This window comes from Microtus ochrogaster, chromosome 4, assembly GCF_000317375.1.
Source record: "Microtus ochrogaster isolate Prairie Vole_2 chromosome 4, MicOch1.0, whole genome shotgun sequence".
In the NCBI taxonomy this organism is placed as follows: Eukaryota; Metazoa; Chordata; class Mammalia; order Rodentia; family Cricetidae; genus Microtus; species Microtus ochrogaster.
In genome coordinates this window covers 67,136,304-67,160,749 of record NC_022011.1, presented here as the reverse complement: position 1 = coordinate 67,160,749, position 24,446 = coordinate 67,136,304, and the positions used below count along the sequence as shown (strand labels likewise).

The 24,446-nt window shown below is 35.3% G+C and overlaps 1 protein-coding gene across 2 annotated transcripts in view; it reads right to left on the bottom strand.

Moving 5' to 3' along the window:
• Positions 1–24,446, bottom strand: part of Galnt13 (polypeptide N-acetylgalactosaminyltransferase 13) — a 469,688-nt gene that overhangs the window by 385,382 nt on the left and 59,860 nt on the right. For both annotated transcript variants that reach the window (XM_026777759.1, XM_005346417.2), the window contains exon 3: positions 17,688–17,927. In XM_026777759.1, coding sequence (XP_026633560.1) covers positions 17,688–17,829 — 142 coding nt within the window. In that variant the 5' untranslated portion in view covers positions 17,830–17,927. The remainder of the gene's footprint in view (positions 1–17,687; positions 17,928–24,446) is intronic.

Below are 24,446 nucleotides of genomic sequence, written 5' to 3'. Positions count from 1 at the left end.
ATGCTGGCCTCAAACACACAAAAATCCACCTGCTTCTGTGTCCCGAGTACTAGGATCACCACTCAGCACATCCCTGATCTTGAAGCCTTCTGATTTTAGAATTACAACTAAAATTTAGTATTTCCTAAAAACCTTTGGTAAAACTACCATCAGACATAATCTTGAAATTCCAGTTGTTTTCTCTACACCCAAACACTATCAGGTCATGAGGTTTCCTAGGTCTCCAAACACATAATATTGGATCATGTACCCATTGCCTCATATGTACCACAATGAATTATAATTAGCATGAAATTTATAACATTAGTATTCTATATTGGTTAGAACATCTGCATCACCCTCAGTTACCAGAACATTCCATCACATCCTGTGCAGAATTAGGCTCCATGAGCCTTCATCAACTTCAGTTATAAAATGAAAACCTCAGAGGAGAATATTGTCTGTCTTCCAAACACTTTTGGTGGAACTGTGACCAGTTTTGAAAACCTTTTATATTTTTTCTAGAAAAAAGAAATTGACTCAAGAAAAAGCTAACTTGGCATTTTTCTTCATTTACTAGCTTCAATTTGTCTCTACTGAGATTAAAGACTGTCCAGAATCATGCATACAAATGATTTATTTGTATATATATTACATACAAAGATTCTACCAAAGAATGATTGCAATTTGCATTTGTATTTTCAATACCATTATTGAATAAATAGCTCAACTCTTCAATGTCCTTTTAAGCATTCAGGCATGTCAATATCTATTAAAATTGAGGAGTATTACAGAAAGGTATTAGAAAGCAGATACGCATTCAGTTACTAGCTTAGACAGAGACATAATCTCAGGCCTCTAACATCATCTCGTTGTATTTCTATTATAATTCTGTCCTGAAAAATTGGTTGTTACTGTCTCTGGTTCACTTACAGATATTGATCTCTTCAAATGTAAGGAAGCTTTTATTGGCACATCAATTTTTGCTCTTTTGCCCTTCAGCAACCTTAGACATTACTTAAACACACATGGTTAACTGCATGTCAAGCTTGACAAAACTATACATAGTTAAAATTCAAATCTATTAATTTTAAAGTTTTATCAAAAGTAATTATAAATTAGTTTTAATAAATCTCCTGCAAGCTTTTTGTAGATGACTACAATAAAATTTAAGCTGTAAATGTGCAATAAAATAATAGAGCAATAGCTCAAATTGTGATGATAAATATGTACGATTACTATTTGTCAACAAAATTTCAAATAAATAACGATAGTCAATAAAAAACCAGCAGTTTCCTATGTTTCATCATATTTAAAGTGCAAAATGTTCTACAGATGAGTCAAAACTTAATCAGAAAATTAACTACATAAAGACAGTACTCTTTGTTATTGAAGATTATTATAGAGCTACAGTAATGAAAACAGCCTCGTATTTGCATAAAAACAGACAGGAGGACCAATAGAATCAAATCAAAGACTCTGATAATAATCCACATATCTATGAACATGTGATTTTGACAAAGAAGCTAAAACTTTACATATAAAACACCACATTATTTTGCCTCTCTATTGGGAGACTCTCTCTTCATCCTTGATACCTGTGAATATTCTGAATGAAACACAGGTGTCTAATAAATACAGAGACACACAACTTGCAAGAGCAATGTGCAGAGTGAGATTCTTTAGAACACTCAGCAATAAATTGATGTGGGAGTGTCATATATCAATCTGTTGATTTCATTGGTTAAGTAATAAACAAACTGCTTGGGCTCATAGCTTAGAACATAAGTGGGTGGAGTAAACAGAACAGAATGCTGGGAGGAAGAGGAAGTGAGCTCAGACTCGACAGCTCTACTCTCGGGGGCAGACGCCTCAGAGAGACATGATGCTCCACTCCTGCGGGCAGAGGCGAGAGCTCTGCTCTCTGAGGCACACGTGATAAAGCTCCGACCCAGGATGGACGTAGGCTAGAATCTTCCTGGTAAGCGCACCTTGGGGTGTGACACACATGATTGGAAATGGGTTAGTCCAGGAGCGAGAGTTAGCCAAGAAAAGGGCTAAAGCTAAAGAGCCAAGCAGTGTTTAAATGAATACAGTTTGTGTGTTGTTATTTCGGGCATAAGCTAGCCGAGCAGGCGGCTGGGGTGCTGGGGCCCCGCCGCCCCTATTACTACAATAAATGGGTTGACTTTTTGACATACCTCCCTTTAAGAGATCTATGTAAAAGAGGAGGTGGGGATGCCAAAGTGAGAGGAGGTGCATAACTTCAAGGAACCTGTGATGTAACTGTGTCACAACAAGGCTATGTAGAAATGAACTTATGAAGATTATGACAATATGTATGAGATCAGGCTAGTGCCAGACAAAATTCCAGCATAGAGAAGAGAAAGTGTGCACAAAATCCTACCAATACATAAAAACCTATTTGCAATTGGTAACTTCTGTAAGAAGGAAAGTAAGCTTTCTTAGAGGAATGACACAGGGCATGATGATGTTCTAAGGCAGGCCTCATGTTCAAGGTTGGTTGGCCAAAATAAATCACACACCATATAGCTTGTTTGTATGAATATATGTATTTTGGGAGGACTAGTATATATTTTTCTTTAGCTTTGAAAGACCTACCAAACATGAACTTAAAGGTGGGTCTGTGAGGACTTTGTGGAGAAGAAGGAAAATATATTGTATGAAATGATAAAATTATATAATTAATATAATTTATATAAGTATAAATTATTAATAAATAAATAAACTATGATTTCAATAACAAGATATTCAAAAGAAGCAGATATTAATAGCTAATTTACAATCAGTAAAGAAAAGTTTATGCTTTGAATATAGTCAGGAATACCCTTCTAATGGCACAGCAATCAATCAAAAGTATACTTAAACTATGTCAAATTATTTAGGTCACAAGAAATAGTTTGCTACGCTCATGTTTGATCAAAAGTGCAATACTTGCTTTCAATGCTTTCTGCAAGAGAAATTTCCTATTTTGATGAAGCAGTTTTTAAAAGAACTGATACACAAGTGACACATCAGTAAACCACCAAGATCTGTTATAGGGAAGAAGATATTTGTCATTAATAATATTGAAATGAAATGATTTCACTAATTTATCCTAATATTCATATTTATAGTGCATTCACATAAATAATATAGTCTCTTCCTTACAATCTTCTAATAAGAGCTAAATCAATTCATCTGGATTTTGAGAATGATCTGTATGCTCAAACCTTTGTTATTTATAAATATTGATTATTAATGTTTTACTCAGTTTACATGACTCCAGCATTGCCCACTGTTTTGGAATGAATCATTTTACTAGCATAATTAAAGTGTTACAAATGTTATAATATGCTAAATTAATACTTGAACAGAAGGAAATTTAATCTAGAAAAAGGAGACCTCCAGACTATAAGGCTTGAAATTTATGAATTTCTGAGAGCAACTTTAACATGATCTTAAGGAGAACCAAACCTTAAACTTCACTGGCTTCATACCATATGCAATCCAGCTTAGGGACAGAGCCTTGCTGTATCATAAAACTGATTAATTATTATGTATCCACTGTTTCCACCCATTTAAATCTAGGTACTAATAATTAAATGTCAAATGAGACAAATTTTTATCTCCATAGAACAAAGATTCTAAAGAGGTAAACATAAAATAAAACGTAAGACAAACTAGGAAGGCATAAGAAGAAAAAGGCTGTGAGAAAATTAAAACTAGATAAGCAAGCCGTAGATGCAACATTTTTTAACATGTGGTTATTTCAGCTTAGAGGTCAGGAAAGGAGCATTATTATATGATTTTTTTCTTCCCAACTTATCAAGCTATAGCTTTTAAATACTGTATAAATTTAAGTTATACAATATGATGCTTAGATATCTGTATACAGTGTGAAATAATAGCCATATCAAGATAAGTAGCATATCTCTTATCTCAGATACCTGTTTTGGAGGGTTTTGTTGTCCATGAAACTGGTGTGGTGATGTATTCTTTTCACAAATGTCATCAATAGTATTAACTATTGCCACCATTCCGTACTAGACGTCCAGAGCTTCCTAACCAACATAAATGAAGTTACACTCCTCTTCATCATCCTCAGATATTTTTATTTATGGAATCATTCTAAAAAGTGTTTGTTCACTGATCTTTTAGGTTTCATTTATAGAAGAGTGGAAAATCAACAAATATTTCTTCAATGTTTCAGTCATAAATACCTCCCCCCACAAATGTCATTTAAATAGTTTAAAAGGTGCTGACCAGAGAAAAGGCCTAAACTATGACTTAGGTGAATAGAAAACAGGATGTGGTATGAGAAATGGTCATAATGGACAGGGGAATAGGGCACACAAAGAGAGCATAATGGGCCACATGAGTCAGGAGCATATAACCAAGCTCCCATACAATCAAGTAAAGATCCAATAAAATACCAATGCTGGCTCCCACTACAAGAAATTATATCAGAAGAGGAGAGAGTAACATCTAAAGAAGGGCATCTGTAGTTTATTTTAGCATGAAAAGAAGTTCCAGGTACAAAATATGATAATGAACAACCTAATGCAAAATATACCTCAAGTTTAGGTACTTCCTTTCTTTGATTTTTGTTTTGTTTTTTTTTTGTTGTTGTTGTTGTTGCTTTTGTTTCGCTTTGCTCTTTAGGTATGGGATTTCTCTGTGTAGCCTTGGCTGTTCTGGAACTCACACTGTTGGCCAGGTTGGCCTCAAATCATAGAGATACACCTGCCTCTACCTCCCAAGTTCTGGGCTTAAATGCGAAAGCCACCAACTGGTAATGTTTATATGATTTCAGGATCTTACTGTTTTTCAAAGTTGGGTGAAATTCTTTAAATGTATTCTCATAGAGATTAAAAAAACATTTTTCATTCTACTCTTGAAGTTACAATGAGGAACCATTAGATTGTAGTTGCATCTTGAACATGGAATAAAAAATATCACCTCAATATTAATAATGAAATACCTTCTGACTTGGGGCAGGCCTATCTTCATTTGAAGAATGTTTCTTTCAAATTGTGAGTGAGCTTCCTGTGACTGTCATTAAAATAAGAAATAAAGAAATGAATTGCCATAAACTTGGTAGCTAAAAATCAATTAAAATGGCTTCTCTTGGTTCAGAACACCAAAAGATCAGGATTAGGGTATCATATGCACTAGTCATAGATTTAGTGTCAGTACTAATCCAATGGGCTAGTACCTCCATCTTTAGCTAATCATATTTAAAAATATTCCATTTCCAAATAAAGTTACTTTCTTTTTTTTTTAAAAAAAAAAAAGATTTGCTATGTGGGCGCCTAGCCAGTTTGGATGTTCACCTTCCAAAATATGGACGGAGGGGGGAGGACCTAAGACTTACCACAGGGCAGGGCACCCTGACTGCTCTTTGGACTGGAGAGCGAGGGAGAGAGGAGTGCGGGGAGGGGGAGAAGGGTGGGAGGAGGGGGAGGGAAATGGGAGGCTGGGAGGAGGTGGAAACTTGTTTTTTTTTTCTTTTCTCAATTAAAAAAAAAAGATTTGTTTTATTTCATTATGTGCATTGGTGTTTTGCCTTCATGTGTGTCTTGTGTGATGGTACCAGATTCCCTGAAACTGTACTTACAAACAGTGGTGAGCCACCATGTGGGTGCTGGGAATTGAACCCAGGTCCTCTGAAAGAGTAGTCAGTGTTCTTAATTGCTGAGTCATCTCTCCAGCATGAAGTTACTTTCAAATTTTCCAACATTACATAAATTTTGATTTAATACTGTTCAGCAATACTTATTTAAAATGTGCCAAATTTCCTTGAAATCTGAAAATTCCTACATGATAATATATTCAGTTTTCTTAACAGTATAAAGTTACAATCTGAAAGTAGAAATCCACGTTGTTTTCAGCTGTTGGAAAAACAATGTTTTGCCATGTTTTCTTTATCTATTGGTCATGTTTACATATAATCTCTGCTCTCTACAGATTTCTAGTTGTATCTTAAAATAATTCTCTCCAGTGGTGTGTTATTTGGGAGACAAAGGTAGAATTCTCACTCTCTCCAGATGCTTTTGTCATGACCTTTTAAAGGAAGCAATCATGGAGATTCTTCCTTCAATCTGGCATCTGAAGCACTGGTCTAAGCAATGGGAAAAAAAAGGATTAAATAATCAGAGTAAATAAGGTATCAAATATGTCATATCGGGAAATACTGATGGTTAACAATGAGAAGCAGAAACATAAGAGTGAGAGACATTTAAGGTGTGTTTTCTGAGACTTCCTGTTTGGTGACACATGTACAAACTCTGAGAAAAATGAGACAATGAAAATGTGAAATCAGTAACATTACACAGAGAAAAATTAACAAGGAAAGGCCCTGTGGTAGGACGCAGGAGAGGAGTTAGTGAGAGAGGATACTGGGCATGTAGGCACAGTTACTTTAGGGGCCCTGACACATGCTAGCAGATTTGATCAGAAAAAGGCATGTTCTGACTTAGGCTAGAAATTTTGTATTCTTTGAACACAGAATATAGGATTTGTGAATGTCGGCTGGGAGAATATTACTGAGATGACAAAGATTTGGGGGTTAAACACTAAACCTGTTAGAAACTAAGACAGAAAAAGTACTGGTGGAGAAGCATGTGATAAAAGATCAGTTCAATTTTAGACAGGTGTTATCTGAAATGTTTTTTTAGAAACCGAAGAAACACATAAGGCTTGGCTATGATGTTTAACTATTAGGAGAGAAGTGTGAAAGAAATGTATAAATTCATAAGTAGTAAAATTATAACAGGTTATTTTATAAGTCTGATAGGAATGGATGAGTGTAAGTGTTGGCATATTTGATCGGTATGCTAAATAACCAGACCAGCTCAAAACAACAGATATAATTTAATAATTGAAAAGCGGGGAAACTCACGCTATCAGAGTAAAAGGTCCGAAGTCCAAACGGGTCTGGCAAGCACTGGAGGCATGCACCTATCTACCCCCTTTTATCTACCTGGGCTCCAGGCGGCCACATCCTAGCCAGATGTGATTGGCTGAGCTTCCCCATCTGATGGAGGAAGGTCATTGGTTAAGTAAATAAAGAAGCTGCTTGCCCTGATAGGTTAAAAGATAGGTGGGAGGAGTAAACAGAACAGAATGCTGGGAGGAAGAAGAAGTGAGGTCAGACTGGACAGCTCTCCTCTCGGGGGCAGATGCCTCAGAGAGACACAATGCTCCACTCTTGTGGGCAGAGGCGAGAGCTCTGCTTTCTGAGGCACACGCGATGAAGCTCCGACCCAGGATGGACGTAGGCTAGAATCTTCCCGGTAAGCGCACCTTGGGGTGCTACACACAGATGATTAGAAATGGGCTAAATTAATATGTGAGAATTAGCCTAGAAGAGAACGGGCCAAGCAGTGTTTAAATGAATACAGTTTGTGTGTTGTTATTTCGGTGCATAAGCTAGCCACGCAGCCCCGCCGCTCATATTACTACACCCATCAGATGAGGATACATGTGCAGTAATATGGAAATGACAAGTGGAGTCCCTCTTTCTGGTCTACCTTGATATTAGCAGCTAAGGTATGAAGATGAATAAACACACGAACCTGCTGGAAATGAGCAGTCAAGAAGCTGGAACATCAGGAGACTATGGTAACCTTGCTGAGCTGTAACATCAGTTCCATAACCAGGACAAAATAGTAACTGTTTCAGATATATTTAAAGTCAGAAAAAAAAATAATGACTGAAATTGGAGGTTAAGATCCAGTGATATAGAGTCTTCATCTTCAAAGACGCATTTCTGGTAATGTCACTTTGGAAAGATTCTGAGTAGTTTTAAGAGAGGATATTTGTGGTTAAGGCACCAACCTGTGGTACAGAAAATTTTTATAAGATGATTATTAATTTCCACAGATTGATACAAGAAGATGAAGAAATAGAAAACAAGATGCTCGGGACTTGGTTAAGAGTTGATTGCACATCAGTGGAGGGTCTGATGAAAGGAACAATGTTGACTAAATGCAACCGACTGAAGCAACAGTGTAAAGCTGCTGGAGAATAATTGTCAGGTTCTGGGAAGCTGTCCTTGGAGGTCAAATCACTCTCCGTATAAGAAGTAAGCCTGTTCCAAACAGATACATTAAAAATTAAACATATTATGTATATATGAGACTATTTCAAAGGAGAGAAAGCAAAGTAGAACCACAGGACATCGCAACAGTGACATTAATGAATGAAGAATCAGCAGTTTTACTTTTTATTACTCCTTTTAAAGTGCAAAGGGAAACGGTTTGGAAAATACAATGCATTATATGGAATAAGTAACAACAGGGAAAGTGTTTTTTTTTTAATATTTTATAACGGAGGTAAGCAGCTAAAACAGCTGACTAGATTTTTGACACAGAATATCTGATTGGAAAGTAATCAATCATTAGATGCATTTGAAAGGATATTATATGTATACAGTCTTGAGCTAAACAATCTCATATATTGGTAATGAGACCTGATCAATAAGGTTCCCAGAAAAATCACTAAAAATATTCACATTAAGAGTGCTTATGTATTTGAAAAACTGATCTCATAATCTAGACTCTACTATAAAATAGATTTTGGACTGTATATTTAGTGGTAAAATGCAAGCAGTTTAAAAATTTTACACAAGGAGGCATAAAAATTATGATAGGATAAAATGTTCAAATTGAAAAAATTAAAAAAAATTTAGTATAGCTTCAGTGTCAGTGTAAAATTCCAAGTTACTTCTCCTTTATATTTTATTAGTATTTTGATTCTTCTATGTTGAGTATATTTAAATGCATTAACCTGTCTAAAAGTTTTCGCAAGTTATTTAATATTTTTTCAATTTTTATAATTATCTTTTAATTAGTTATATAAAACAATAATGAACACACTGAGGTTGTTAAATTGAGAGGGAGAGGAGGCAGACACAGGATGGGCTGGAGAAAGTAGGAAATGATATAAGCATTATTCTCAAATATGGAATTTTTAAAAAGTAAGTTAATTTTTTTAAGAATTCAAAAGTAACAATGAGAGAACATAATTTACATAAGTTTTTAAATGTTTAATAGAATTTTTGTTAACTACAAGTAACAAACTAGTTTTAGAAATTAAATATTTATAAAAATCATATATATATGCTACAGATATAATTTTGTTCTGTTACTGTTTTATTGTTATTAAAGTACTGGATTTTTATAATTACATTTTTTATTATGTACAAAAGTTAATCCAAACCTTTAGAGATAAAGCCATGTATTTTCTAGAGAAAATTTTCACAATGAAACTGTCATGGCACTGGCATAAGTAAAGATTTTATAGATAGGAAACAAAATAAAATTATATATAGAAGCCATTAAAGGGAAAATGACAATATATTCCATATGAGGTTAAAATGATGCCTCCACCATTAAAAAATAATTATGTCCTCTGTTCTTGCAGAGGACATAGTTTCATTCCTATTACACATATAACAGCTAAGAATAATCCTTAAATCTTATCTAGTTCCAGGTGACCCCACATCTTCTTCTGGCTTCTGTGGTCACCATGTAGGCATATGATCTATATATATGCAATTAAAACACACATACACACACTAAACACATCTTTAAAAATAATGTATTTTATTTAATCAAATTTTAAAAATAACTGCTCTTTTGAGAATGTGTGCGCGCTTGTAACTCACAGAGATCCACCTGCCTATACCTCCTGAGTGCTGGGATTAAAGTCACTGCCGCCCTGCTTGAGAACATATTTTTTTTAAAGTAAGGCAACAGTTAATCCAATTAAAAAATGAACAAAAACTGAACAGTTAATGAAAGACTACAAAATAAAACAAAAGTATATTGAACATTCTATCGTTACCAAGAAAAGCAAATAATAAAAATAACAATGGATACTGTAAGGACATGGAAAATTTTAGGAAACTTTGCTTGATCAGGAGCTGGTTAAGGCACTGGGTTCGAGCAATTTTGCAGCATCAAGGGTTAGCTGGAAACAGGAACCTTTGCAAAAGTAATAAACCAACTGTCCCTAGCAGCTAGCCCCCTGTTGATACCCAGCTTTGTGGTCTAGACAGGAGCAGTAATAACTGCTTGCGGGGGGGGAGGTGGGGGGCATGCACAGAAACAGAAGTAGCTGCTTAAAGAGGGAAGAGGGTATGCAGAAGTAGTCCATACCCTATACTTAGCAAAATCAACCCCCTTGACCCTCAGTAAACCTGGCTTGCGGTTTTTGCCTATATATGTCAATCCCAAATGAGGAGTGGGAGCTTTCCCTACTGCAGTGTGTCGTGTGTAGTGGACAGCTCCCAGCTAGCTGGACTATGTGCATATGCACTGAATAAGCCTTGCTTTTGCATTCTGGACTTGACTGGATGTCGATGGTGTCTCTCTGGGGGTCTAAACTTGGGCACGACAGATACAACAATACCTAACTAAATTGGCTTAAAGTTAATACACATGACTGTGATGTGCTGACAAGGAGGCTGAGGTTCCAGAATGTTCCTACACTGCTGGGGGGGGGAGGGGAGAAAACAGTCATATAAGTTGTGAAAACAGATTGGCAGTACCTCACAAATTAAACACAGCATATGACTCAGTATTTCTACTCTTGGGATTTTTCCAGGAGTTGTAAAAACATATGTCCACATATAGACTCATACATAAATGTACCAGGATTTAACCATAACAGTAAAAAAAAAATGAAAACAACTTAAATATCCATTAAATGAAAGGATAAACAATTACTGTCTACCAATGATATGACAAGGCTTGAATTTCAGAGGATGCCTCACACATAGGCCTTAGGCTCTGGATCGTCACTGTCCAGCTGTCAAGATGCAGCATACAGAGCAGGTGCTTAGATCACAGGGCAGAGCATTGCTCAGTACACATCAACGCTACTGTCAAAGGATGACGGCATGACGGCAGTGGGTTCTCCTTACTTGTTCTCCTATCTGAAGACATAGTGGCCTCATTCTGGAGTATAAGGCAACATTCTGTCATCTTAGAACCAAAAACATAATCTGCCAGTGAGTTGACCCTAGATTACCAGGTTTCAGGAACTAGAACAAATTAAGTTTTGGTACTAACAAAATTGGACTCTGCCAGATATTCAGTTTGAAGAAAGCACTGATAACGATCATCACTGTGATTGACCTTAAAAAAAGCCAATGCTGAACAAATGTAGTCAAGTGTAGGAATTGATGGGTACACCATTCCTTTCTTCAGATTTCCCAGAATATATGACTAACCAATGGTTATAAAAAACAGACTAGTAAATGTCAAATTAAGTGACCAGAACTATAAGGTAATATTTTCCCATGGATGATATCATGAGGAAGAGCCAGGAAACTGGTTTTCAAAATTCATCAAAATTAAATTAACCACGAGGATAGATACCTCAATAATATGATCTGAAATTTTACAATCCTTAATTGTTCCCAAAGGTTTATTCATTAAGGGGTTTCCTCATTTATTAGCATTGAGATCTGTTCTATAAATAGATTAATTTATTCTTGATCTTTCCATTTTAAAGCTTTCAGTATTGTTTTATCATCCTCATTCATCATTTCTGATTTTTTTCTCTCCATAAATTTCCTGTATGAGTCAAATATCCACTAACGAGATCCTTTTCAAAATCCTCAGAATCACTCCTCTGTGGAGACTGATTCCACGACACCCACTTGAAATGCCATTCCGTTAAGAACTCCTTCCCTGAAAGCAACATTGCACGCACAGATATGCAATGACATTTTCTAAGCTTCTGTGTAATAAAAGCCCTATTGACACTGAAACATAGACAATTATGGAAGGAAAAAAGAAAAGCTTCTGAACTACCTATTGGCTAAATTGGGATGGCAAATTAAATTATCAAGACCAATGAAAGATACTTTTAAATATTCAAAGCTAAGGTTATCTGTCGTAGCAACAAATTTGTGGCCCACTTTTTCTGTAATAATTTATTTGTTTATGTAAATCATGAACATAAATTCTATGATCATGAGAACACACAAAATATAAATCAGACCATATATTAGCAATGCTAATTAAGCCCCATAAGACAGGCACTGCCTTCTGTAATCATGGTAGGAATGGACAAAATAAACAGAAAATGTACCTTAATCATTTGTTTCTGATACAACACACCCCTTTTATAGCACTGATTGCCAGTGGATGCATCTGATTTGTCCATTGTCATTTTATTGGTTGGTTATTTAGTAGTGCCATTCATCCCCTCTTTTCAGTTATCACCATACTTAATAGCCTTTATGGAAACTAAATTCATGTTTTCCCTTTAAATGAGATAGTCTCTTACTGATTTTACTTTCTCCTTACACATGCTACATGCCCCCTGATAACATAGAATGGACATCCTGACATTCCATTTATATGATTTTCCTTTCTCTTTTTCTTGATACACATGAAAACAAGAACACGTCTTCTGGTCATTTCAGTGTTTATGATGCCAGTATGGTAGGTTGGCTCGTTTTGTGAAACTAGAGAATGAAGTCAAGATCACATTAGTGATAGGCATCTGACCACTGAGACAAATATACACACAATGTCCCCTTTGTTATGATTTTATCGTTAGCACTGATATAAAGCATCCCTCAAATAATGTTGATTAAATGTGTTATCTGATCTTACTTAATATTAAACAAAATTTATTAGAAATCTAGCCAACTATTTGTGGCTGGTGAGGTCATGACTCATAGAAGACAATCTACTGCTACTACTTCAGTAAACCAGTATAATTTTTCTACTGCCTTCTAAACACTTAGACTCACAAGCTCCTTGTGCTCATAAGCTCTCCCCTGCATTATAGAAGCTTCTTTTTGTAGTAGAAGGAGACGATTACAGAAATTAACAACTAGTCAAAGCACAGAGAGTAAGCAACCCTGGAATCCCATCTCCAACTGAAAGAACTGCAAGATAACTCTTGCACCTAAGGCTAAAAGCACGTTTTAGAAGAGGGGATGTAGAGATTGTAAGAGACAGAGGATCAGGAAGTCCATTGTGAGATTGTACCTTCTATGGAAAAATCTAAACTCATGAAATTCTAACAACTTGATTGCCTAAAGAAGATTCAAACAATTTCAACAATTAACATCCTGATGTAGATGGGAGAAATCACATGGGACCTCACCCCTATGTGAAAAGCTATAAGCAATTGATATCTATTGGAAAAGGAGAATTGCTTTGCCCCAGGAATGAATCCCTGATTGGTTTCCCAATAGCAAGTGATTAGTCTGCGAAATACACACATGCAAGCAACAATGAACAGATTTAGCAGATTGTATTGGTATGTCTATTCCCTTATATGTAACAACAGGGTTAAAGAAGAGGCCTTGAATTTTTGAGAGGAAGTGTGGAAGGTAGATATGGAATAAGTAAGAGTGAGGTAAGAATGTAATTATACATTAAATAAAAAGAAAAATGAGTATTGCATTTTAGTAGTTTACAGAGGTAAACCTATGAATAAAAATGTACATATATGATATATACACACATACTGTGGTGAATTAGAACTTAAGAAACTAGTTTTTAAAATATCAGAATTAAATTTTACAGTAAGGAAGTCATTTTTGTTCTTAAGAGTTTGCAACATGAACAACTTAAATGAGTTATTATTCTATTAGTTACCATCTAACTTGAATACTTCTATAAATAGATAAATCTTAAATCACTAATTGTGTAAATCAAGATAAAACCGTCACTGCTATTGCAGTGTATGTGTGATTGTATCCTTCTAAGTGTCTGTGCATGATTAGTACACACTTTCTAACACATTTCAGTAACACCACTGCACCTAAGGACGTTAGGATTCCTTTCCAGTCACTCAAAATTTTTTAAACTCTCTTCTTCATCCTAGCTTTCAATGTAGAATATAGTAATTCTTTTTACATCCAGTTGAGTTATGATCAGCTAACTTATAGATTTCATGTCTCTTTATTTTTGAAAATTATTTTATTCCTTCTGCTGTCACTTCACTCCCAACTCTCATGCAGCAGGATAACTCCCCTCCTTCAAGAACTTCAATTGTGAGAACAGCTTTTCTGTTAGTAGTCACTCCTTTCTACTTTGTAATGGGCCTTAATTTAGGAGGCTAGGCTGTGTGATGCTACAAGACCATGGCCCATTTGACTGAATTTGTCCATGACTCAGGGCACAGCCCAGTATTTAATAAATAAAAGAAATGTATCATTTGTTTCAATTATTTAGTGATTTCTTTTACTTGTTGAGCTTCTAACATAAATATATCATTTCCCCCTTCCCTTTCCTTCCTCTAAACCATCCCATGTATTTTCCTGATCTCTTCAAACCATGCCGTCTTCCTTCATTAATATTTGTTACATAAAATTGTATGTGTGTATGTATATATTCTTAAATATATAAATACACTCTCCTCAGTCTTTATAGTGTTCCTTGTATCTTTGCTTTTAGGGCTGAGCATTTTATGTTAGATAACCAATTGGTATGCTCTTCCCTCGGAAAGACTTTATCTGCTCTCAGCATTCATTATGCCTGTAGTTTTTATCTAGGGTTGAGACCTCCTGCCCTTTCCCCTATCCACTTTATAATGCTTAGTGCTGTTATCCTCATTCAGTTTTTCTTTAGGCAGCCATGTTGCTGAGAGTTCATGCGTGTATTATTTGACATTCATAAGAGACACAATATTAGAGAAAACTCACTGATCTTTAGGTCTTACAATTTTTCTGTCCTGCCTTCCACAATGCTCTCTGAGTCATAAGTGAGGAACATGTTTTGTAGATATATCCTATGGCACCAGTCTTGAGAACTCTGCATCTTTTTTCCCTCTGGTTTTGTATAATGGTTCCCATTGGTTGTAAAGGGAAGTTTCTTTGAGGAGGGGTGAGACCCACATTTACCTGTAGGTATAACAACAAATATTTATAATGTAGTTAGAGGATTATGCTGTCTGTAGGTTCTCTACCAATCCATGACATCACTAGTCCTGCATAGTAGTCTAAGTTTCCAGGACCAGTCTTAATTTCCTTCTAGCTGAAATGGCCTTAAGTCCAATTAGAGAGTTAGTAGTTACTACACAGGTATGGATGCCCCTAGAGTAGCCATTGGTTTATTGTGTCATCCTGGTCATTGCTGTGGCTGATAGGTATCTTAGTTGGGAATAACTGTTAGTTGCTTTCTTCCTTAGGAGGCTTTTAGTACCATGAAATCTAGTCCTCAGGTAGGAGGGTTTCAGGACAGTTCCAAATCAAGGACCCTGAATCCTGGGTCTGAAGTGCATGGTTTCTTTAGCAATATGTCTTACCTTCCACCTTTGGGAGTCAATCAAGAGCAAAGCAATAGCCTGTAATGTTTTGGGAGTCTCCTGGACAACCCTCATCAACAACTCAAGAGAGTGCATTTCATGCCTGCTGTTGGTACTTTGGTAATAATCTTTGGCTCTTGGAAGAAACATTATCAGCCCAAATGAGAAAATTTTGTTTAAACTATTTATACATACCTATGCTAAGGCTTACATGTATGATAGTTTGTTTTCTGGCTTTTTATTTGAATGTGTATTCTTTACAGCATGAATCTTTATGGCATTTTCAGAAATCCTGTTATTTTACCCACTTCTACTTCAGCATTTATCACGTCCCTCTTCCTATTTAGAATCCCACATTCTTTCCTTTTCCCAAGTTAGATTTTTTAACAGCACTTCAATATCATTGCTGATTTTGAACTATGCTTTCTAAAAATTTACTTACTACAAAGAATTTTACTTAATACTAAATTTACTTAATATTAAAACTTCAGAGTCATGTCAGCAAAGGAAAAACTTTCCTAGGTATGCTTCAACTACCAGCCTTGTGAGGTTAGCAGGAAGACTGCCTTTTATAAGAAATAGGTATCCCGAGACACCACATCATTCAGCAATGTTAGGTCTCAAAGAAACCCAGGACAAATGGCTGAGGAACCAGGACTCTGCAACACGTATTGGAGATGCAGAGAGAGACTGAAGGCCAGAATCCTGGCTCTGCATCTAGCTATTTGACCTGGGTTTGCTGGAGACTTTACAAATACCTTGATCTTAGACTTTCTAGTTTCTGAAACCATAAAAAACAAATCCCCATTGTGTAGGCAATATCAAGCCTGTGTTATTATGGAAGTCCTAACAGACCATGACAATTTCTTACAACTGAGTCTATGTTCTCAAAATAAGATCCAGAAAAGGTACTTTGCTTCACAGAATCATATTTCACATGCAGAGATTTAGAAATCTGAACTAAAGGCATAAATCAGCAAAGTTGCATGTTTTGGTACTTGTAGAAAAACCACTCTAGTTTTGCTGAGTTGGGCTGTAGTATTTCTCTGTGACCAAACTAGATGTCTCCTCTGCACAAATGCTAAAGTTAGCATTCTACACCGACACAATACATCAAAAACACTCCTGCTTTCAGTCAAGCAACAGTTCAAGGACTCCAGCAAAGATGCTGAGTAGCTGATTCTAGAGTTTTCATCAAACATCAGGAAATCCATTCCATGTTCATTCATCAAAAGTGAACCCGTAAGGTCCTCCCCACTGAATAATGGTGGAAAAAGGGCTGAAAATACACATGAACTATCTATACACCAAAAGTGGCAGGCCCATTTTGAAAGGGGGAAGATACTTATAATCTTTCCAAGTGAGAAAGATCATTTTAGCAAGATGTCCAAAACACTCTGAACTAAAACTAATTTTCAGAAATAGTCCATGCCTTCTAAGATTCCTCCAGTTGAACAGTGCCAATTAAATTGCATTTATTTTTACTAAAGATCTATAAATTATTGCATTAAAATTATATTACATTAATTAAAAACAAAAAAACAGATTAATTTATAGATTCAAACGTTCAATCTTAAACTCAAAGGTAAACATTTATTTTGTATGTATATATTATAAATATTATTATTAAGCATAGAATCCATTATAATTCAAGGCATAGAACAACCTTGAGCACATTTTGAACTTTGTAATTCACATTTATCATTTTTGAGACATACATATACTTTGGATTTTGATATCATAAAGAACAGAATAAAAAATTGCAGACACCTAAACTCATGCCTTACTTAAAAGAATCACCATTTAACATACATTGTCATATTTGTTTATAATTTGTTGCTGTCTCATCTTTGAAACTGGTCCTTAAAAAAGAAAATATTAAGTAAAGTGACTTTATAATATTCCTAAAGTTATTTTTGCTTGTAACCTGGAGCTAACATTCTAACGGGTACGAAACGAATGCGGTCATTAATGCATTTTGACTTAACAACTGGCTCTTCCAGCAGCTGCTTTAGAAATTATGCAGCTGTCTTATCAAATCTATCTCCAACTGTCTACAGTCCCCACCTGTCTCGCTCTACTATTTCCTTTCTATGTTATGTGCTTGATCTTTAAAAATGATTGTCTTGTTAAAGCAAAGACTTGGAATTCTACCTAATCTAAACATTCCTCAAATAATTCTTGCTAAGTCATCAGAGGATACTGGAATGGTAGAAATTGGAAGATACATTAGAGTTTGGATAGCTACTGTCATTTCTTCCAAAAAGACACTTATGGCTACACGAGTATAACAACTTCCACACTTTTAAATATACATGAACAGTTAAGCTAAAATGTTCTTCTAACTCTGTAAGACACATCTCATCTATTGAGATTTTCCTGTTTTGTTGTGCACCAGCACCTTTTTCTCCATGACCACTCACCCCTCAGTGCAGGCAGCAGGGATCTCTCCTTCTTGTCATCGCATTTATTACATTCGCTGAAGTACAGGAGTAAGAAGACGTCAACCAGGACCCACATCAGCGATGTGGCCAGGACCACCTTGCAGTAGACAAATCTCCTCATGCTGGATTTCTAGTTATATCGGAGACTGAAGACGAATGTTCCTGAGATAAATCCAAGCCAAAGAGCTGAACTCCAGGACAAAAGCAGGATGCATCCCACTATATTAGAATAAAAAAAGAGAAAGAATTGTCGTTATGATACAGAAAGGTTTTGCACAGAGGAGCTAGAATACAAAATAAATGACTTAGTTCATTCTCCCAGATATGTCAGCATCCAGGTCCTCAAATGCAAAACTAAAAGCCTCACAGGCTTTAACATTCCAGGTCACTAAGATTCTAACATATGGTCCCTGAACTCTCACTGCTCTGCTGATTGATACTTTGACAAACTATTTGATTTTTATCAAGTGGTGTTGACTCTACCTTATACTTCATTATGCTGTCCTCTATATCACTAGGATGCCAAGGAGCACACTTCAAATTTGCCTTGACAGAGTTCTTTTAGTAAGACAATATTATACTGCAACTGTAGAATAAGTTAAGAATAGCTCTTCTAAAGATTTGCTAGGGTTAAGTGTGATCGAGTTTACAATGGATTTCAAGTAATAGCTAACAACTAACAAATTCTTTTGAGAGACAATTAACAATTAATAATTAGCCAGAGGGTAGTGGCAGTGATGTATGCCTTTAATCCTAGCAATAGAGAAGCACAGACAGGCAAATCTCTGCATTCAAGGCCAGCCTGGTTAACAATGTGGATTTCAGGACAGTCAGAAACCTTTAAAAACAAACCAAAAGAAGGTTTTAAAAAAAGGCTCTTAGATGATTAGATGATCAATTTATAAGCCATTAATGAAATAAATCAGTATTTGCTAGTCCTAAAATTATGTGGTTTACATTGAATGATGCACAGGAGATGTATATCATAGTATATAGTGTGTATTTGAACTATTTACTAGTGAGAAACAACATATTGATGAAAAATAAACTGCAAAAATATGCATTGTAAAAGAAAAAATAATAGAGGTATAAAATTTTTCAGAAGCATCCAAAGAAATATAAATTAATGCTTTATACATATTTGTTTATGTATATTGCATTGAGGTTAACTGTGCAACTAGTTTCTGTGTAACAAACACATCAGATCAAAAATAATCTGATATCACTTGCTGCATTTAAAATAGCATCAAGTATGAATCTGAATGGCAGTGGTAGTAGTGAGAAACTGAGAGTAATAGAGAGAGGGAAAATTCTAATTAGGATATCTTGTGTTGGAGGAAAATCTATTTTCAATAAAAGGAAAAATTACCAATCAAGTAGAGAGTCCTTGATTAGCATGTGCAAGGACCTAGGTTCAATTTCCAGTACCACAAATAAATGAATAAATATCAAGTAAAGTACAAATTGCTAGATGTAAGCAAGATAAATAACATTGTTTGGGCAGAGATACTTTAGGTGAATAATATTAAATACAAAGATAATTGATATACTTCATAACTATGTTTCAAAATAGCAACAAAAAGTGCAATTTTCTAAAGTAAAGAGCTTTTTAAATTTATATAACTGGTTTAGTCCAATACGACAACAGAAATGTTGCCTGTGACAATCAATGGAAACTAGTAACAATCAAACTCAAAATCCACAAAGTGAAAGTAAAAACTAAGTAGAGCAAAGATTCTAATTTCTTTCCTTCTTTCTTTCTTTCTTTCTTTCTTTCTTTCTTTCTTTCTTTCTTTCTTTCATTTTCTTTTGTTTTGTTTTATTTTTATTTCCTTGTCCTTCCTTCCTTCCTTCCTTCCTTCCTTCCTTCCTTCCTTCCTTCCTTCCTTCCTTCCTTCTTTCTTTCTTTCTTTCTTTCTTTCTTCCATTCTTTCTTTTTGGTTGTTGTTGTCTCTGTGCATGCATGCGTGAGTACACATGCGTGCATCCCTCTGTGTGTGTGTGTGTGTGTGTGTGTGTGTGTGTGTGTGTGTGTGTGTGTTGGTTTTTGAGACAGGGTTTCTCTTTCTAACAGCCCTGGCTGTCCTAGAACTCTCTCGTAGGCTATACTGCCCTCAAACTCTCGGAGATCTACCTACCTCTGCTTCTAAATACTGGGATAAAAAGCATGCACTACCACTGTCTGACTAAGATTGTAATCTCAATAACAACACAAAATTTATATTTATTCAGAGAAATATGAATAAATATTTGCAAAAGGACAGAGATGGATAACATGTACAAATCCAAAAAGTGCATAATATTTGGAGTTCGCTTTTTCTTGAAAAGAACAAAGTTGGAATGTAAATTATCTGGTGCATTTCCCTTCTATTTTACTTGTATATAAAAACGAAAGCTAAATATTAGAACTCAGCCTCCAGTCCTAGTAACCAGGGCACAACTCTCCTTCTTGCATTCCTACCACTGTGTGTTTCTAAACCTGTAATAGAAAACATGTGAGTCTATAAATTTCTTTCTCTTTCTTTGACTCTAAGATAAAATTCATCTCTTCAATTTGTTGTGTTAAAGGAAAAACTTACAGAAAAGTGTATATAACAATAATACCTACTGAATCAGCTCAGCTTCCCTAGCAGAGAAACCTTACAGGAAATGATCTAAGGACAAGAGGAGCACTGGGAAAATATGACTTTAGGCATTGTGCCTCTCTGTGCACATCATTTTTATTGATAACATCTTTCCTGCCTTATCTGCCTCACAAAATGTTATGAGGTTCAGGCAAGATGAGGGAGAATTTTTTTAAAGTATGAGTATTACTGCAAAAAATCTGAAATAACTTAATATTAAATATTAAAATCCCTAAGATAAGTCATTTCCTAATAAGAATCTGGCAACGGAGGTTTTGAAGAATTTAATTTTAACTTCAGTTATGATAGAAAGTCAAATCATGCCCTATTACTCCTTCAGGAATTATTCACATTGTCGTACTTCCACAGCCTCTTCAATCTGCACTGCAAGACCCTAGCACCGAGAGGAGTCCAACTCAACCATTGCAGTGGTAAAATGTAGCTGTTGGATATTCTTGTCTAGTTATAAGGCACTCTAACTGTATCTATTTCCAGTTTCTAATTCTGCGTGTAACTTAACTCAATCTCTACCTGGAAGCAGCCTTTTAATCCTGTAGTCCATATGGAATAATTGCCTCGTGTCTGTCTTCTAATACTCCTTATGAAAACAAGCCTGATTGAGTGGAAAGATGACGATGTGCATAACAAACACCGACATAAGCACAGCCAGTAGCCTGGGTTTATTTAAGAGATGTTTTTATTCTAATAAGCTTCTACTTCTCTGCACGTATTGTTTTGTTTCCAAGGGAAAGAAGAAAGGAAAGTTCCGCAGCATCTCTGACTGACTGATCCAGCAGGGAGCATTAGCAATCAGTACAAACAGGTTCATCTGCCTGTTTTCCTACATAGTTCAAAGATCTTTTAGTATTATTATTTCCCGGTTGATTTTTAATTATTTATTTTTCTTTAAGAAAAATTGAGACAGACTATCACTATATATCCTCTGTGGGCCTTGATCTTACAATCCTCTTGTCTCAGCCTCTTGAGTGCAGAGATTTAAGGTACACAACAAACTCCATGCATAGCAGCATTTTGCTTTGTCAGGTATTTCTCTAGGGAGGAAGCTTTTAAGATACAAAAAAAAAAAAAAAGTAAATTCCCTCTTGTAAATCCCATTCCTTTCTTTCTTGCCACATAAATAATATTGTACAAGATATTATTGGACTTTTACTTAGAAACATTCAGTATTTTCCTACCTTTACTATAAAATAAAATCTAGATAAAATATAAGGGAGTCAGCAACAATTGTATTATGATAAGGAGAAAAGGCTTGTGAGGGGTTCGTTGCTTGGTTTTATTTTTCAACCAGAGGGCTATTATTTCCCTGGGGAATCTAGCTTAGTTGCTATTAGGCATTCTTATTGGGAGGCAGATATTCTCTTTAATAGAAAATTGCATAATGAGAGAAATTTTTTCAATCTATTTTATGAGGCTGTATTTAATGTTGTCAGAGTATTCTAGAAGCTAGTTTGAGAGTGCTGATAGAACTTCCAGAAGTTTCAGGCACTGTTCAAACTTTTAATGTTGTAGATAATTTAAAAAGTGCTGTGAATGTGGGTTCACCCCTTGCGGTCCTTAGTTCCTTGCTTGTGCTCTCTCTCCTTCTGCTCCTGATTTGGACCTTGAAAATTATGTCCAGTGCTCCAATGTGAGTCTCTGTCTCTGTCTCCTTTCATCGCCTAGCATAAATTCAGTGCTTAATAAATGCACATTATATTACTATGAGTCTTAAAACAAAAATCTTTAGTCTGCAGTAAATAAAATTATATCTGTTGCATTACTGGACAGAGGTCTTGTTATGAGGCCAGTGAAGGAGATAAAGAGGCTTCACTTGGTTTGTCTCAGCAGTTACTAAGTGGAAAACTTGAGTTATTTGAACCTTCTATTAACTACACCCTATTAATCTAGAACTTAAAATAAACTTCTCAAGAGAAGCATGAAAAAAAAACAAAAAAATAAAATAAAAAAATAAAAAAGTGCTGTGAATGAACATGCCATTGTTCATTTTTTTATTTAGAGACCCATAAATACAGTTACTGGAATCAAAATTTATGCTCTTTTAGATCCCTATGCTCTTTTAGATCCAGATATGACTGCCTTGAAAGAAAAAAAATAACTTAATACATATTGGGAGAATCTACTCATAGGCAAATTCAAAAGTCTTTATAAAAATATGTATCATATTAAAAGGTATATATTCAGATTCAAGGAGGACAGCAAAGGTAAAATTAAACACAACTTTTGGGTAAAGATTGTGGAATAGAAGGAAAGATGTTTCCTCACTTGTATTTGAACAAAGGAGAAAGAGGTCATAGCGTTTAATTCAACCAATAAGAAACAGTCTAGCAAAAGTTGTGTTGTCTCTGGGTCTGAATTACCTCACTTAATGTGATGTTATCTAGCTCCATTCATTTGCCTGCAAATGTCAAGATGCCATTACTTTTTTTTCTGCTATGTAGTGCTCCATTGTATAAATGTACCCCATTTTTTTTATCCATTCTTCCATGGAGGGGCATTTAGGTTGTTTCCAGGTTCTGGCTATGACAAACAATGCTGCTATGAACATAGTTTAGCACATGTCCTTGTGGAATGATTGAGCATCCATTGAGTATATACCCAAAAGTGGTATTGCTGGGTCTTGAGGAAGGTTGTTTTAATTTTCTGAGAAATCACCTTACTGATATCCAAAGTGGCTGTACCAGTTTGCACTCCCACCAGCAATGCATGAGTGTTTCCTTTACCCTACTCATAAGTGGCTTTTACACATAAAGCAAAGAAAAGCCAGCCTACAATTCACAATCCCAGAAACCTAGACAACAATGAGAACCATAAGATATGGATCTAATTTACATGGGAAGTAGAAAAAAACAAGATCTCCTGAGTAGACTGGGAGTATGGGGAGCATGGGATGATAGAAGGGGAGGGGAGTGGAAGGAAGGAGAGCAGAGAAAAATGTATAGCTCAATAAAATTAATTAAAAATTTTTAAATAGGCCGGGCGATGGTGGCGCACGCCTTTAATTCCAGCACTTGGGAGGCAGAGGCAGGCGGATCTCTGTGAGTTCGAGACCAGCCTGGTCTATAGCGCTAGTTCCAGGACAGGCTCCAAAGCCACAGAGAAACCCTGTCTCGAAAATCAAAAAAAAAAAAAAAAAAATTTAAATAAGCTTTTTTGTGTGTGTCTTTACACTTTCACTTGATTTTTTTCTGTCTATAAAGCATAAGCAATAGCAGCTATTACAAAAGACTGAGATAAATATTAAATGATTAAGGCATGTAAAACTTGCAAAGTTGCACGTGACTTGGGAGGAACCCAACATATATTAGCTAGCAGTATTATTAATAACAGTAATATTATTTTCAGAATTACCATCATGTCAAGGAAAAGGCATGAGGACACACATGAACCCTTGAAGACACACTGCATCTCCAGTATGTGAATGTTTAGGGACTTGAAATATAAAACCATTATAAGCCAGACATATTACCTTTAATAAATGTATCCTCTGAAGGGGTATGAATTATACAGATTTTATGATACTAAAACCTCATTAATATTTGTGCACTTGAGATCTGTGTATTTTACTTTTAGAAAAATTAAACTTCATTTGTAAAGCAAAAATACATCATGTCTAAGTATGAAGATTCTCTAATAAGTCAAATTTTGTTTTAACAAAGAATTTATATAAGATATAAAAGAGTTCCTTCTATTTACAGCCCTTTTCATCTCATCCTGGACTTTGGATGTTTCTTAAATATGCCAATTGTTAGCATGAGCACATACTCTTAGCTCAAGGTAGAGATAAGTTGATGGATCCCTTGCTCTTATTCCCTATCAACACACAAAAAATAACACATATCCTCTTCCTATGACTTCATATTTTAAGTATCTATCTATGATATATTTAAAAACTGATTTTCCCATTGTATCTTGATACAAGACAAACTACATAAAAACAGGATTTCATATCTCTCTTCCATGTTCTTATTTACTCTAAAATACTAAAACCTATTCAAAATATTTTAAAAACTCTAATACTTGTCACTATAGAAAAAATGATCTCACTACTCTCACAGCTAAAAAGTTATAGGCTTGTAGTAATAGGAGCGGCGGG